Source organism: Solanum verrucosum, unplaced genomic scaffold (genome assembly GCF_900185275.1).
Source record: "Solanum verrucosum unplaced genomic scaffold, falcon-dt-bn FXZP01000103.1, whole genome shotgun sequence".
In the NCBI taxonomy this organism is placed as follows: Eukaryota; Viridiplantae; Streptophyta; class Magnoliopsida; order Solanales; family Solanaceae; genus Solanum; species Solanum verrucosum.
In genome coordinates, this window is record NW_026020048.1 from 2,710,456 (window position 1) to 2,727,624 (window position 17,169).

The 17,169-nt window shown below is 31.8% G+C and overlaps 1 protein-coding gene and 1 pseudogene across 5 annotated transcripts; both read right to left on the reverse strand.

Annotated features, from left to right (window-relative positions):
* Positions 1-192: 192 nt before the first annotated feature.
* LOC125821865 (cysteine-rich receptor-like protein kinase 44) lies at positions 193-16,403 on the reverse strand. 5 transcript variants are annotated; one of them, XM_049501232.1, is made up of 8 exons: positions 15,674-16,365; positions 3,249-3,316; positions 2,606-2,791; positions 2,378-2,505; positions 1,990-2,200; positions 1,528-1,765; positions 648-798; positions 193-551 (listed from the first exon to the last, which is right to left on the reverse strand). In XM_049501232.1, exons 1-8 carry the CDS (start codon positions 16,363-16,365, stop codon positions 195-197), a joined length of 2,031 nt encoding a protein of 676 aa, XP_049357189.1. In that variant the 3' UTR covers positions 193-194. The 5 variants fall into 5 exon arrangements, with proteins under 5 accessions (XP_049357189.1, XP_049357187.1, XP_049357186.1 ...); XM_049501230.1 differs by lacking the exon at positions 3,249-3,316 and having other exon boundaries at positions 15,606-16,365; XM_049501229.1 differs by lacking the exons at positions 2,378-2,505; positions 2,606-2,791; positions 3,249-3,316 and adding exons at positions 14,345-14,472; positions 14,573-14,758 and having other exon boundaries at positions 15,606-16,365.
* Positions 6,105-7,977, reverse strand: LOC125822838 (cysteine-rich receptor-like protein kinase 29; annotated as a pseudogene).
* Positions 16,404-17,169: the final 766 nt, after the last annotated feature.

Sequence of the window (17,169 nt, forward strand, 5' to 3'; positions counted from 1 at the left end):
CAATATATCTTTAGTATTAGAATATCTAAAAGAAAACACTATCGAATATTCATGTTTGATCAATTTGTTTACAAAAATTGAAAAAGAAATTAAATAACTCAAAGTATATTCTAAAATTAAAGGAACCAACCCGTTTACCCTATTTAGACGATATGGCACCCACAACCTTCGAATTCTGGATCCGCCTCTGGATGTTAACGAGGATATAACTCAGATATGGACGCCTCATTTCGTGATGAACCAATAGATTTACTTTTGGCTAGTTCACTAGAGTCTGTCATTCTTGTGTTGTATTCTTGAATAAGCGACGTCTCTGCGGTAATATTACTGTGCATATAGAATGCTGGCCCTGAAGGCATGGGAAGACTCAACGAAAAGCTACTGAGCATGAGAACAACAGCTGCCATGGTTGGTCTATCAGCCACACTTTCTTGAACACACAATAAAGCTATGTGAATGTTTCTCATTATGTCACGAATCAGTCCTGTGCTTTCCTTCAGCATTGGATCTACAAAATCTATAGTTGTTCCATTACGCCAGCTTAACCAAGCCTGTATGTGAATGTGATAGTTCAATTATCAGAATAAGATGATATTCTCTGACCATTTCACAAAATTAATACTTGATTGATTGGCCAGGTTACTTACAAAACTCAAAAGGTCTTCCACCGATTCTCCATTTCTGAAACAAGTGTTTTTTTGGCCACTTAAAATTTCTAAGACTAGAACTCCAAAGCTAAAAACATCTGACTTGACGGAAAATTGCCCGTGCATTGCATACTCTGGTGCCATATATCCACTGCGAAACAAAAACAAGAATTACGTCAACATATATAACATTGCATATATAGTAGTCCAAACAGTGGGATCAGCAAAACTAAATTGCATGTTTCATTAATGATCTTGGACATTTTCTCAAGGAAGTCAAAAGCATTGTGCAGCAATTTATACTACAAATTGGGTTGTTATGTCTTACTGCAATGTGAAGACAACATCTTAGACCATTGATCTATTCTTGGCTGAGCAAACAACAAGTTTTGATGAGTTAAGACCTATATCTTGTATTTTGCTACCGCGAGATCATATCTTATAACCTCTTTGAACAATGAGAGTTCATATGCAGAAAAGAATAACATATTTTTGTTCTATACAAAATCAAATTTAGCTTATTCATTTCCAGAACTCTGTTTTGGCTGAAGATCTAACTTGTTGAAATGAACTTCATTTTAATCATTAGAGATTGCAACTTTGGTAGTGACCAAATTGAGAACAAAACTCTAGGTATATAACCATCATCTTGAATAATACTAAGTTTGTACACCACCAAAGTCCTAGTTCAACAAAATTGAGGTAAGCATTCCTAAAGATAGTACAATGTCGAGCAAAATTCATATTGAAAATTCTAATAACAATTCAAAGAAAGATTTTCTTTTGTCTCGAGGCAGCTATATTCTTTGCTAAATTGTTAAATAATCCATCCTAGCAAAATGAAAATAACAGTCTATCCAATGAGAGATGTAAAACTTACTAGGTCCCAACAATTCTGTTTGTGCTGCCTTGAGTTTCATCCAATTCAAATAGCCTTGCCATGCCAAAATCTGAGATTTTAGGATTCATTTCTGCATCTAGTAGAACATTACTAGCTTTGAGATCACGGTGAATGATCCGAAGCCTAGAATCCTCATGAAGATAAAGAATTCCCTTAGCAATGCCTCCTATGATTTTGGATCGTCTTTCCCAATTCAATTGCCTACGTTTAACTGAATCTGCAAACAAGATGAAGAATATAAAACATTTTTAATTCTAAGTCACTTAAAATGCTACTACAGGCAACTGCTCATTATAAGTGCAATTAGTTCTATGGTAAATAAGGCAGACAACCAGACAAAATATCAAATTACATTGACAGAATAACGTTTGTATATAAGTTAAATTCATAACTTATTGATGCTCAAGCTCAATACTTGATAAAAAGTTAAGCAGTACATACCAAATAAGAAGTGGTCAAGACTTGCATTGGGAACAAACTCATAGACAAGAAGTCGCTCTGTTCCATCTAGGCAAAATCCCAGCAACCTAACCAAATTCCTGTGTTGAAGCCTGGCAACCAACAAGACCTCATTTTTGAATTCTAGATCACCTTGGCCTGAATCTGCTGATAACCTTTTCACTGCTACTTCTTGTCCATTTTGAAGCTTACCCTAAAATATAATATGAAAACAACTTGACAAATTATGAACTAAAACAATGAAATTATAACCCGTACTCTTGTTCCAACTAGGGTGTTTTGAATAAAGGAGTTAACTTATTTATGTCAGTGGAAAAAAAAATTGTACTATAGAAGTTAAAATTATGCAACAATATGTAAGTTAAATTACCTTGTACACAGGACCAAATCCGCCTTGTCCGAGCTTATTAGCATCTGAGAAGTTATCTGTTGCTGCTCTAATTGCCGAAAAATCATATTGCAAAGATTCCGCAATACTAGTATCATCAATAGATGTACCTTTACAAACATAGTAGTAATAGCACACAACAAATTAGTGAAACGTAGTCTTAAGAATTTAACTTTCCTGAATTATTGTTTGTTTATAGTTTACGCTTACTCTGAATTTCGTTCACCAGCTTCCTCTTTCGCTTCCTTATCAAGATGACAGCAATACAAATAATAAGAATAACAACTGTAACAGTTGACACAACGATAATGATGATTGTTCGTGTTGTTTTGTCATCCTCTCCTGTTGGAACTGTTTTATCGTCCGTCCCTGTTGGAACTGTTTTATTATCATTTCCTACAAAAAGAAAAAAGCTTCAAGTTAATATAATATCTTCCCATTCCCAATTCACTTGTCTTACTTTCCTTTTAAGAATAACTAAGAAACTATGCATATTACTTATTGAATATCACAAATACAACTGCTCCCATAATATCCAGCCTTAACTCATGTCAAAGATTTGTGGTTGTGTTGAATTGTTTGCTCTATCTCATCTAAAGACTTAAGTTGTTATACAAAGTACACTTGTCTTTAGTTGACGTCTTCAACATGCCACCTCAAGTGCGAGCCTAAATCCCTTTTATGAGTCAAGCACACAGTAATTCTTCTTGATAGATGGTGACGGAGAGATTTGAATGTACAACCATATTATTGAATTGTGTTACTCATTTAAAAACTTGAACTAAATGACTTATGTCTTCAACAGTCACATCAAAATTGGGATTAGCAAAAGGAAGAATAAAAATGTGTTCACCTGCAGGTGGTGGAGCTTCCAACGGCACATCCTCGAAGAAACGGGAACTTTCATAACGTAAGTTGCACCTAACCCCTATGATTCTTCCACCCCTCTTTCCCAGGCAGGGACATTGAGGCAAGGTTCCATAAGCGTCAGTTAAGCAATTGAAGCAACTCTGACGAGATAAATCAGGAGTACACTGCACAAGTGCATATATAGACTGACGATCTGGACCTATCGCATTACCAGTAGCATATTTTTGAAGAGGACCACCATCTACAGCACTGTCTCGTAAATTTTCCAATAATTTCCCTAGCTCCTGGTTAAATTCCTCGGGTTTTGTGGCATTCGCAGGATTCCGAAAGTAATATTTAATAGAAAATGATGGAGTTTCTATAATGGATTGATTCGAATACTGTAACATACATTCATCATAGCCACCGAAAACTTCTTTTTGGTTAGGACATAACTGTGCAATCTTTTGAACAACATTATCGACACAAACGCGACAATCGTCTAGCTCCACGTCTCCTCTACATAACACAATAACGCTGGCTCTATCAGAGTTTTGGCCAATAGAAGCATTGTAGAAACCATAGTTATCTATTTTTGAGGAAAGGGAAGTGAGGAGTGTCTTTAGATTGTTCTTGTAGGTACTATTATCAGTATAGTTACCATTCTCACCACATGTGCCGAATCGTAAATCAGGCAGCTGCGCTACAATATTGAGAACATGTAAATGCAAAAACATCAAGAGTAGCCACTTTTGAATAGCCATGGCAGCTATGTCTGTTTAAGTTACAAGCAAATTTTTGATATCAGTGCTGAATATGTAAAATAGAACCTAGAACAGGAAGAGCTTGTAAAAAGAGTTGGAGATAACGTATTGACCGGGGTGTAGTCAACTACATTTGTCTTGGCAGTACAATTTCTGACATATTAGTTAAGCAAGAAAAGGATATTCATATTTGAAGGCTAGTTGCAAAACTAACACTCGGTTGGATTGGATTCAAATTTTAAAAGAAAAAGAGCTTTTAAAATTATTTGTAATAATCTTAAATATGCTGTAACATTTATCTTGTATAATATAAGTATGATTGTTAAAGTATAAAATGAAATTATTTTTAGATACAAAATATAAGAAAATACTACTCTATCAAATTTCTTTTAAACAAACTGTAGTTCTTTTGAAATAATGTCACGTACAATGGAATTAATAAGGAATAGTACCAACATTTGACTTGGTCTATATCTTTTGGTTGAATAATTGACTTTTAAGGGTGCATTTGTGAATATTTTTGAAAAATATTTTTTGTAGAGAAATAATTAGGAGGAAAATGACTTTTCTTTAAGGAAAAATCAAGTTCTACGAATGATATTTTATATAGATTTTGTCATTTTCACCCTTCAATATATCTCATATTTACCCCATCCTGCACCTATCTGCCCACAACACGGTCCTTACGTCAGATATCATTTGTTTTAAATTATATATAAATATTTTTGAAATGATATTTACTTATACACAAAATAATAATTAAAAACTCATTTATTTTTTTTAATAATATTTCAGCACAAAATAGTTCCATTCATACCGAACATACCATGGATCAATTAAGGCGGCCATCAATTAATGGAATTTCTACGGTTATGGTAGTGATGTGACATGAGTGGATAATAACAAGCCATCAAGGTGGGAAAATAATGACCGCTTCTTGTCATACTATATGACCGAAGAGGGAGTAACTATATTCTTCGATCTTCTAGATGAAGTTGAAAGTTACTCCCTTCGTCTCCGCTTCGTTTTAGTTATTATAATAAGGATTTAACACACTTCCAAGAAAAAATTAAGATAAAATTAAAAAATAATAATTTTTGAGTATACATGACAATTAAAAAAGATGGAAATAGTATTGATTAATTTATATATTTTATTTGTTTACTATTATTTTCATAAATAACCACTATAACAAACTAAATTATGTTTCATTGCAATAGTTTGCATGTTTGCATAATTAGCGGGTACAGTTGTATAGTTAAGCTATTTTTGTATAAATTCGAAATAACTAATTTATACAAATACAAACATCTAAATTTTAAACAGTTATATGAATTATATTATACAAAATTACATTATACAAAAGTTATACAAATTTCGAATTATACAAACTCAAAATCCTAATCCGTGTAATTATCACTGAATGTTAATCGCGAATGATAATTAACTAAAATTATAGATATGATGACTAATTAACTAATATATATTTACTTAATCATCTAAATTTTTCATTAAAGAAAGAATGAGTCATCTATAAACTTGACGTATAATTAATGGGCGATGTCAAATTCCTTAATCTATTAGTCAATTATTATCAATTATATACACCTATCTCTTACAAGATTTTAAAAATATATTTATTTTATTATAAAATAGTTCACGATAGTAATAAGACCATCCTAAGGTATAAATTACTTTTTTAACAAATATTTGAACAATGCTAATAAATTATGGTTGTCGATATTATTATAATTATTTTTTTTGGCCAAACATGCCATCCATGATATTTTGCTAAATGTTTGCTCAGTTAGACTTTTTTTTTAATTAATTCAACTAAGCCAGTATTATTTATTTTAAAACTATACCTCAATTATTAATTTTACAAATTGTTACGAATATGTAATTATTCGGAATTTCAGCTTACTCGTCTCAATTAATAGGGGCAAAAATACATTTCCATTACTATTGAAAAACTACACCACTTTTACAAGTTCAAAAAGTAATACTTATGACGCAAATTAGTCCAACAACAAAAGAATCATTGATAAATCAATCGCAAGAACCCCTAACTAATTGGGTTCGAACAAATAGCAAAGTAAATAAGAAAATTTATTAAGTAACAACATATTCGCATTCGGGGTTTACACCAGACCTATAAATGAATGATACACGTTTGCATATATATAGAGAGACTTCTAGCACTATATGTATGGATGTTTTATCGAGGATGCAACTCAGTTATCAAATCCTGATTTCCTTAAGAACATATTGTTTTATTTTCGGAAATTGTTGAATTGACATCTCCAAAGTGTAAAATCTGTGGGTTTACTTCGTTGTGTGGAACTGGAAGACTCAAAGAGTGACTACTGAGCATGAGAAGTACTTCACCCATGTTTGGTCTATTAGCAACATTTTCTTGAACGCACAATAAAGCAATGTGGATGTATCTCACTATGTCACCAACAGGTCCTGAGCTTCCCCTCAGCATAGGGTCTATCAAATTTGAAATTGTTTCTTCGCGCCAGTTCAACCAAGCCTGTGATAGATCAGGCATCACAAAATCATAAATTATACTACCTCTGATTCACATTATGCATTCCTCTTGAGAAAGACATTTGATGGCATTTTTTATACAAAGTGTTTGTCTAAATAGCAATTAATTTTTCTTTTGAATGTTTCAATTAGTAAACTAGTTTGGAATTGAGGAATACTTAATTGATTGATTGGCCAGCTAGTTACTTACAACGCTCAGAAGGTCTTCCACAAAATCTCCGTTTCTGGAACATTTGTTTCGTTGACCGCTTATAATTTCCAGGACTAGTACTCCAAAGCTATAAACATCTGATTTCACTGAAAATTGCCCCTGCATTGCATACTCTGGAGCCATATACCCACTGCAAAACTAAAACAAAAATTGTCTGACTTCTCTAACAAGGTAGTGTACTTTTAGTCAGTTCCACACATGTCGGGAAAAAACTTAAATTATTGTACTTAGAGATGACATATTTTATTCACCTTATTATGTTTCAATACATCGATTCATTATTCATGTGCATGTCTAATTCTTTTTATGTGTCTGCTCTTATGTCATATTTAATATTTGCAACCATCTCGTCTATAGGTTTGATTAAATTAAATTGTTAAATAAGGTAACTAAACTTTATAGTATCTACTTAGGTACATATGTCTTCAAATGAAAGTGGAAAAATATAATTTACCTGCAGGTGGCGGAGCTTCCAACGGCACATCAACGAAGAAACGGGAACTTTCACAACGGAAGTTGCACCTAGGCCCAATTATTCTTCCACCCCTCTTTCCCAGGCAAGGACATTGAGGCATGGTTCCATAAGCGTCAGTTAAGCAATTCTGAGGAGATAAATCAGGAGTACACTGCACAAGTGCATATATAGTCTGATAATCTGGACCTGTCACATTACCACTAGCATATTTTCGAAAGGGACCACCATTTACAGCACGGTCTCGTAAATTTTCCAGTAATTTACCCAGTTCCTGGTTAAATTCCTCGGGTTTTGAGGCATTCACAGTATTCCGACGAAAATATTGAACAGACAACGATTGAGTATTTATAATGGATAGATTCGAGTAATGCAACAAACATTCATCATAGCCACCAATAACTTCTTTTTGGGTAGGACATAACTGTACAAGTTTTTGAGCAGCGTTATGGATACAACTGCGACATTATTTTAGCTCCACATCTCCTCTACATAGCACAATACCACTGACCTCGTCGGTGTTTTGGCCAATGGAATCATAGTAGAAACCATAGTTATCTATTTTTGAGGAAAAGGAAGTGAGGAGTGTGTTTAGATTGTTCTTGTAGGTACTATTCTCAGTATAGTTACCATTCTTACAGCATGAACGGTATCGTAAATCAGGAAGCTGCGCTACGATATTGAGAACTTGTTTATGCAAAAACAGAAAGAGTAGCACCTTCTGAATAGCCATGGTCATGGTTGTCTAACTTGCATTTCCATTTGTAGAAAGCTTAGATATTTTGACATCAAAGGCAAAAATGAGTTGGCTTTTATTTTTATTTTTATTTTTTTAGCTTAAAAAAACATGCGTCAGGTCATTAAACTAGTTGTACCTAATATTCTTTCTATCTAATAATAATTGTAATTTAGGACAGAAATTAAGAAATACTAGTAAATGATAGATATAATTTTACCAAATTATCCTTATTAAATAAAGTCTTTTAAATATTTAAAAATAAGAATAAAATAGACATAAAATAATAAATCATTCATTAATTTTATAAAAACTGAACCAGAATTATCACTTTCTGGCTTAAGTGACCTTTTGAGTGAATTGACCTAGCAAAAGATAAAACTTCTGATGACTTGGTCTATATCTTTGGATTTGCCAAATTTTTCTCCTTAGAAAATATGAAATTCGTAGACTCTAATTTATGGGAATAATGGGAATTGGGACAGGAGTGGATACCAAGAAGCCACCAAGGCTGCAAATTTTGAACTTTATATGATTACTCCAGAAAATGAAATCCAACTTATTTTTTACAACTACCATATTTTCCTTTTTTTTTCCCCTAGTGTTTTAAATTTTAATCCACAATAATTTCTTTAGAATTTCTGGGAATTACTCTACAAAAGAATTTTAAAAAATTGCTCAAGTTCGCTGCAGTGGATCATTTATATTATATTTTTCCTGTCTTTAATTACTTATTCACTTTTAAATTCCTATTAAGAAAACAATAATTGACATAGTGAATTTACTAGTTTATCCCAATTGATTATGAAGTGGATGAATTAAAAACTTTAGATTTTCAAGAAGTATTACCTTTTTCAAAATAATTAATTAATGGTATAATAGATAAAAAAAATTTATCATTTCTTGATTTGTCAAAATAAACAAGTAATTAGAAACAACTATAAAAGAAAAACTGGACAAGTAATTAGGGACGAGGGAGTATGTCCTTGTATCTTCTCTGTTGCTCTTCCGACAATACACTTAAATATTTGTGAAATTTCCAACAAAGGGGTGTCATCATAAACTTGGGAAAAAAAATAATTGAAAGCTCCTAAAAAGGGATTAAAGAAACAAATGTCAACTTTTGACTTGGTTTACATCTCAAAAGTTGACAAATTGAATCTTCAAATTCAACAAGTCTAATTTATGGGGTGATGGGACAGGAGAGTATAAGAACAAGCTACGGAGGTGAAAACGTTTCTAATTACAGACTATTCTGTCCGTACATAATACTTCCTCTGTCCCATTTAATATGTCATGCATTTTTTTAAATAGTTGATTTATAATACTTGTCATTTTATAAAATCAATTCATAAATTACCATATTGATCCTTTTTTTACTCTTGTGAGTCATTAGTCTTGAAAATATATATTTGATCAACTTAGAAAAACTAAATAAATTATTCATGTTTATTGGTTAAATTAATTAATCAAAATAAATTAATTCATATTCATTGATTGAAAACTTGAGTATCAAAAAAATTAAATAAGGGTAGAAGGGTAAAGTTAAATCATTTCTTAATACAAGTGCAAAGTAAAAAAGTGATAAAATGGGACGGAGGGAGTAGTTGGCTACCTTATTAAAATATATGTTTTGAATTATGTGTCTATTTATTAAATTAAAATAAAATTAATTTAAAAAAATTCATTCTACCCCTATTATTAGTACTTTTTGAAAGCCTAAATAAATTTAGAAATTTTTTAAAAAATAATCAGGAGTTCATTATTTTGTATCTATTCTAATGATATATATTTATGTGCCCTATGTTATTAAATATATTTTTCATGAATTATCGTAATGTACATCAATAAAAATAAAGAAAAATTTAGTTATCTGATATGTAATTTCTCAAACACCACATAAAATAAAAGATAATCAATCAATATGAAACGGAATGAGTAAAATTTTATATGATTCCATAATACGAAAAGTTATTTTGGCTCTTCCAATAGTATAAAGTTGTACGTAATGAATTCCTAGAAATAGGGACTATTTCCTTTCCTCTTCTTTTCTTTTTCCTTTTGCCCGTCCATAAAGTTGAAAAGACGTGTGAGATGCCCATATGATGCTTTCTTACAAACCAAGCCAGTTAAAATGAATACGGATGTATTTAGCTCCAAGTTAAATACTTTCTATCCCTGATTATTTGTCAATTTTCAAATTGACACTTATTAAAAAATAATAATTGACATAGTGAGTTTATCAATTTATCTCTATTAATTATAAAGTGGATGAATTAAAAATATAAGATTTTTCAAAAAGTTTGACCTTTTTCAAAATAATTAATTAAGGGTATAATAGGTAAAAAAAAAATTGTCTTTTCTTAAATTGCAAAATAGATAGGAATAACTATAAAAGAAAATATGAACAAGTAATTAGAAAAAAAAAAAGAGTATAACTATTTTAAAACTATATATTGTATTAAAATGAGTGTTACTTTTACATATAAACTTTACAATAATTGCTAGCTATACTACAAGTCCAAGGCACGTACACTAAAAGTGGTACCAACACATAAAATAAGTAAACTCGGAGAAAAAGGCTACAAATATTTCATTTGACTAGGTCTACATCTCAGAAGTTGACAAATTCAAACTTCAAAGTTAACAAGTCTTTTATGGGGGTGATGGGACATGAGAGAATAAGAACAAGCTACCGAGGTGCAAAATTTGTACTTGCTTTTACTTGAACGTTTCTAATTACATACATACTTTTCCATCCCTACTATAATATATAGTTGGCTATCTTAATAAAATTATATGTTTCGAATTATTTATCTATTTATTAAATTGAATTTAAAAAATTCATTTAACTCCTATTATAAATACTTTTTGAATATCTTAATGTACATCAGAATGAATTAGAGAAATTAATTATTTGATATATAATTTCTTAAATATCATATAAAATGAAAGATAATCAATTAATATGAAACAAAATATGTAACATTTTACATGATTTTAGTAAACGAAAAGTTATTTGGCTCTTCAAATAGTATAAAGTGGTATGGAAGGAGTTCCTAGAAATTGAGACCTTTTCCTTTCCTCTTGTTTTCTTAGTTAAATAACTACTCATTTTAAAACTATGCATTGTATTAAAAAGAGTGTTACTATTACATATAAACTTTATAATAATTATTGTTAGCTAGACTACACGTACACTAAAAGTGGTACCAACACATAAAATAAGTAAACTCAGAGAAAAAGGTTATCATACTAAGGATGTTAACGAGGATATAACTCAGATATGGATGCCTCATTTCGTGATGAACCAATAGATTTACTTTTGGCTAGATCACTAGAGTCTGTCATTCTTGTGTTGTATTCTTTAATAAGCGACGTCTCTGCGGTAATATTACTGTGCATATAGAATGCTGGCCCTGAAGGCATTGGAAGACTCAACGAAAAGCTACTGAGCATGAGAACAACAGCTGCCATGGTTGGTCTATCAGCCACACTTTCTTGAACACACAATAAAGCTATGTGAATGTTTCTCATTATGTCACGAATCAGTCCTGTGCTTTCCTTCAGCATTGGATCTACAAAATCTATAATTGTTCCATTACGCCAGCTTAACCAAGCCTGTATGTGAATGTGATAGTTCAATTATCAGAATAAGATGATATTCTCTGACCATTTCACAAAATTAATACTTGATTGATTGGCCAGGTTACTTACAAAACTCAAAAGGTCTTCCACCGATTCTCCATTTCTGAAACAAGTGTTTTTTTGGCCACTTAAAATTTCTAAGACTAGTACTCCAAAGCTAAAAACATCTGACTTTACGGAAAATTGCCCGTGCATTGCATACTCTGGTGCCATATATCCACTGTGAAACAAAAACAAGAATTACGTAACATTCCGCAACTTATATAACATTGCATATTTAGTAGTCCAAACAGTGGGATCAGCAAAACTAAATAGCTGTTAAAACAGGGAACTACTTGATGTTAAAAGTCAGAACTACATGTTTCATTAATGATCTTGGACATTTTCTCAAGGAAGTCGAAAGCACAAATTGGGTTGTTATGTCTTACTGCAATGTGAAGACAACATCTTAGACCACTGATCTATTCTTGGCTGAGCAAATAACAAGTTTTGATGAGTTAAGACCAATATCTTGTATTTTGCTACCGCGAGATCATATCTGATAACCTCTTTGAACAATGAGAGTTCATATGCAGAAAAGAAGAAGATATTTTTGTTCTGAAAATCAAATTTAGCTTATTCATTTTCAGAACTCTGTTTTGGCCGAAGATCTGAACTTCATTTAAATCATTAGAGATTGAAACTTTGGTAGTGACCAAATTGAGAACAAAACTCTAGGTATATAACCATCATCTTGAATAATACTGAGTTTGTACACCACCAAAGTCCTAGTTCAACAAAATTGAGGTAAGCATTCCTAGAGATAGTACAATGATGAGCAAAATTCATATTGAAAATTCTAATAACAATTCAAAGAAAGATTCTCTTTTGTCTCGAGGCAGCTTTTATTCTAACCAAGTTGTTAAATAATCCTTCATAGCAAAATGCTAATAACAGTCTATCCAACGAGAGAGGTAAAACTTACTAGGTCCCAACAATTCTGTTTGTGCTGCCTTGAGTTTCATCCAATTCAAATAGCCTTGCCATGCCAAAATCTGAGATTTTAGGATTCATTTCTGCATCTAGTAGAACATTACTAGCCTTGAGATCACGGTGAATGATCCGAAGCCTAGAATCCTCATGAAGATAAAGAATTCCCTTAGCAATGCCTCCTATGATTTTGGATCGCCTTTCCCAATCCAATTGCCTACGTTTAACTGAATCTGCGAACAAGATGAAAAATATGAAAAAAACAAATAATTCTAAGTCACTTAAAATGTTACTACAGGCAACTGCTCATTATAAGTGCAATTAGTTCTATGGTAAATAAGGCAGACAACCAGACAAGATATCGAATTACATTGACAGAATAACTTTTGTTAGGGGTGTACGTGGCCGGGTTGGTTCGGGTTTTTCAAATATCAACCAAACCATTTGTGTCGGATTTTTGAATTTATAAACCAAACCAAATCAATAAAATTCGGGTTTTTCAACCTCAGATTTTTTCAGATTTTTCGGGTTTTTTGGATTTTCGGGTTTTTCTGGTAAAGTATTTATACAAACATATAATTTACTTGTAGTTCAAATATTTATTTAGTCCTACCAAAATATAACTATCTAAGGTGTTTCTTAAGAAAATAACACAAAATATGATATGATTAATGACATTAAAATATCCAACAAAAAAATAATAATGAAATCGCTTAAAACAAATATTGCAAATTAATAAGTAATAATGAAATAATCATAATTTAAAAGTACTAAATCATGCTAAAATAAGTTTAATAAGCATTAGTTACATGACTAAGTATTAAAGGAAATTAAAATTAGATTATGTATTTTAATTGTCTAAACTTTTGTAAAACTAAAGAACAAATATTCAATATTATTGTCATTCTTAGTGTTGAATGGATTTTCTTTTTGCATTAGTATTAATTCGATTTTGATTTAAGTTTTATTATAATTATCAACATCTATGGACTATAATCTTTATTGAACCATTAAGAATTCTAACTTTCAAACATGAAATAATATATTAAAAGATAAAAACTATGAAAAAGTATAACAAATATTTTAAAATTATATCAAACTAAATATTTTTACGTATAAAATAAAATTTTAAAATTATATATATAATGTCGGGTTGGTTTGGCCTCGGGTTGATTTTTTTTAGTTGAAACCAAACCAACCCAAATACAGTCAGGTTTTTTTTTCAATACCAAACCAAATCAAACCAAACCACTAGTCGGGTTTTTTTTTCTGTTTGACTCACTTTGCGTTTTAGTTCGATTTTCGATTCAATTTTGTACACCCCTAACTTTTGTATATAAGTTAAATTCATAACTTATTGATGCTCAAGCTCAATATTGATAAAAAGTCAAGCAGTACATACCAAATAAGAATTGGTCAAGACTTGCATTGGGAACAAACTCATAGACAAGAAGTCGCTCTGTTCCGTCTAGGCAAAATCCCAGCAACCTAACCAAATTCCTGTGTTGAAGCCTGGCAACCAACAAGACCTCATTTTTGAATTCTAGATCACCTTGGCCTGAATCTGCTGATAACCTTTTCACTGCTACTTCTTGTCCATTTTGAAGCTTACCCTAAAATATAAATGAAAACAAATTGAAAAAATATGAACTAAAACAATGAAATTATAACAAGTACTCATATTCAGTGGAAAGAATATTTGTACTATAGAAGTTAAAATCATGCTACAATATGTAAGTTTAATTACCTTGTACACAGGACCAAATCCGCCTTCTCCGAGCTTATTAGCATCTGAGAAGTCATCTGTTGCTGCTCTAATTGCCGAAAAATCATATTGAAAAGATTCTGCAATACTAGTATCATCTACCGATGTACCTTCACGAACATAGTAGTAATAGCTTACAACAAATTAGTGAAACATGGTCTTAATAATTCAACTTTCCTGAATTATTGTTTGTTTATAGTTTACGCTTACTCTGAATTTCGTTCACCAGCTTCCTCTTTCGCCTCCTTATCAAGATGACAGCAATACAAATCATAAGAATAACAATTGTAACAGTTGACACAATGATAATGATAATTGTTCGTGTTGTTTTATCATCCTTCCCAGTTGGAGGTGTTTTATTTTCCGTCCCTATTGGAACTGTTTTATTATCATTTCCTACAAAAAAAGAAGAAGCTTAAAGTTAGTACAATATCTTCTCATTCCCAATTCACTTGTCTTACTTTGCTTTTAAGAATAACTAAGAAACTTTGCGTATTGCTTATTGAATATCACAAATACAATTGGTCCTATAATATAGTATGTTCCTCCAGCCTTAACTTATGTCAAAGATTTGTGGTTGTGTTGAATTGTATGATCTATCCCATCTAAAGGCATAAGTTGTTATACATAGTACACTTGTCTTTTTCCCCATGAATTGGTTATTCCTAAACGAGTCATGAAGGGTATAACGAACATACCTTGTCTCCACATTGGATCAAGAACAGGATCGGACTTGTTTGGCTTTGTGCCTAGACAGTTTGCATTTCATAAAACTAAAAAAAAACTAGGACACCCCCTTCTTTTGATTTATGTTGCATCAGTCTCATAGAATGGGGTAGGTAGGAGATGATCAGTGATGGGAAGGCACTCATTTCAATCTCTATAAACGGTGACAATTTCTCAGTCTATTTGATCGAATTGATAGATACGAAACCTCTCCATTCTTAGGATTTTATCAATCAGATGAAAAGAAAAAAAGACTTATACTTGATGTCTTCAACACGCCACCTAAAGTGCGAGCCTGATTCTCTTTTATGAGTCAAGCAAACAGTAAATCTTCTTGATAGATGGTGACAAAGAGATTTGAATGAAGAACCATATTGAATTGTGTTACTATATATCTCATCTAAAAACTTAAAACTATTTGATTTTTATTTAATTAATTATGTCTTCAACAGTCTCAATCAAAATTGGATATTGATAAAATTGGGATTAGCAAAAGGAAGAATAAAAATGTGTTCACCTGCAGGTGGTGGAGCTTCCAACGGCACATCCTCGAAGAAACGGGAACTTTCATAACGGAAGTTGCACCTAACCCCTATGATTCTTCCACCCCTCTTTCCCAGGCAGGGACATTGAGGCAAGGTTCCATAAGCGTCAGTTAAGCAATTGAAGCAACTCTGACGAGATAAATCAGGAGTACACTGCACAAGTGCATATATAGACTGAATATCAGGACCTATCGTATTACCAGTAGCATATTTTTGAAGAGGACCACCCTGTGCAGCACGGTCTCGTAAATTTTCCAATAATTTTCTTAGCTCCTGGTTAAATTCCTCGGGTTTTGAGGCATTCGCAGGATTCCAAAGAAAATATCGAACAGACAACGATGGAGTATCTATAATGGATTGATTCGAATACTGTAACATACATTCATCATAGCCACCGAAAACTTCTTTTTGGTTAGGACATAACTGTGCAATCTTTTGAACAACATTATCGACACAACCGCGACAATCGTCTAGCTCCACATCTCCTCTACATAACACAATAACGCTGGCTCTATCAGAGTTTTGGCCAATAGAAGCATTGTAGAAACCATAGTTATCTATTTTTGAGGAAAGGGAAGTGAGGAGTGTGTTTAGATTGTTCTTGTAGGTACTATTCTCAGTATAGTTACCATTCTCACCACATGTGCCGAATCGTAAATCAGGCAGCTGCGCTACAATATTGAGAACATGTAAATGCAAAAACATCAAGAGTAGCCACTTTTGAATAGCCATGGCAGCTATGTCTGTTTAAGTTGCAAGCAAATTTTGATATCAGTGCTGAATATGTAAAATAGAACCTAGAACAGGAAGAGCTTGTAAAAAGAGTTGGAGATAACGTATTGACCGGGGTGTAGTCAACTACATTTGTCTTGGCAGTACAATTTCTGACATATTCCCTCTGTTCTAATTTATGTGACTTACTTTTCTTTTTAGTTAATCTAAAAAAGAATAAAGCATTTTTATATTAAGTAACAATTTGACTATAAAATATCTATTTTATCCTTAATGAAATGATTTACAGCCACACAAATTTCTATCATTCATTTTGGATTACAAATTTTAAAAGTCTTTTTTTTTTTTTCTTAAACTCCGTGCCGAGTCAAAGTACCTCACATAAAATGGGACGGAGGGAGTATTAGTTAAGCAAGAAAAGGACATTGATATTTGAAGGCTAGCTGCAAACCTAACACTCGGTTGGATTGGATTCAAATTTTAAAAGAAAAAAGAGCTTTTAAAATTATTTGTAGTAATCTTAAATATGCTGTAACATTTATCTTGTATAATAAAAGTATGGTTGTTAAAGTATAAAATGAAATTATTTTTATATACAAAATATAAGAAAATACTATCAAATTTCTTTTAAACAAACTGTAGTTCGTTTGAAATAATGTCATGTATGGAATTAATCAGGAATAGTACCAACGTTTGACTTGGTCTATATCGTTTGGTTGAATAATTGACTTTTAAGGGTGCATTTGTGAATATTTTTGAAAAATATCTTTTGTAGAGGAATAATTAGGAGAAAAATGACTTTTT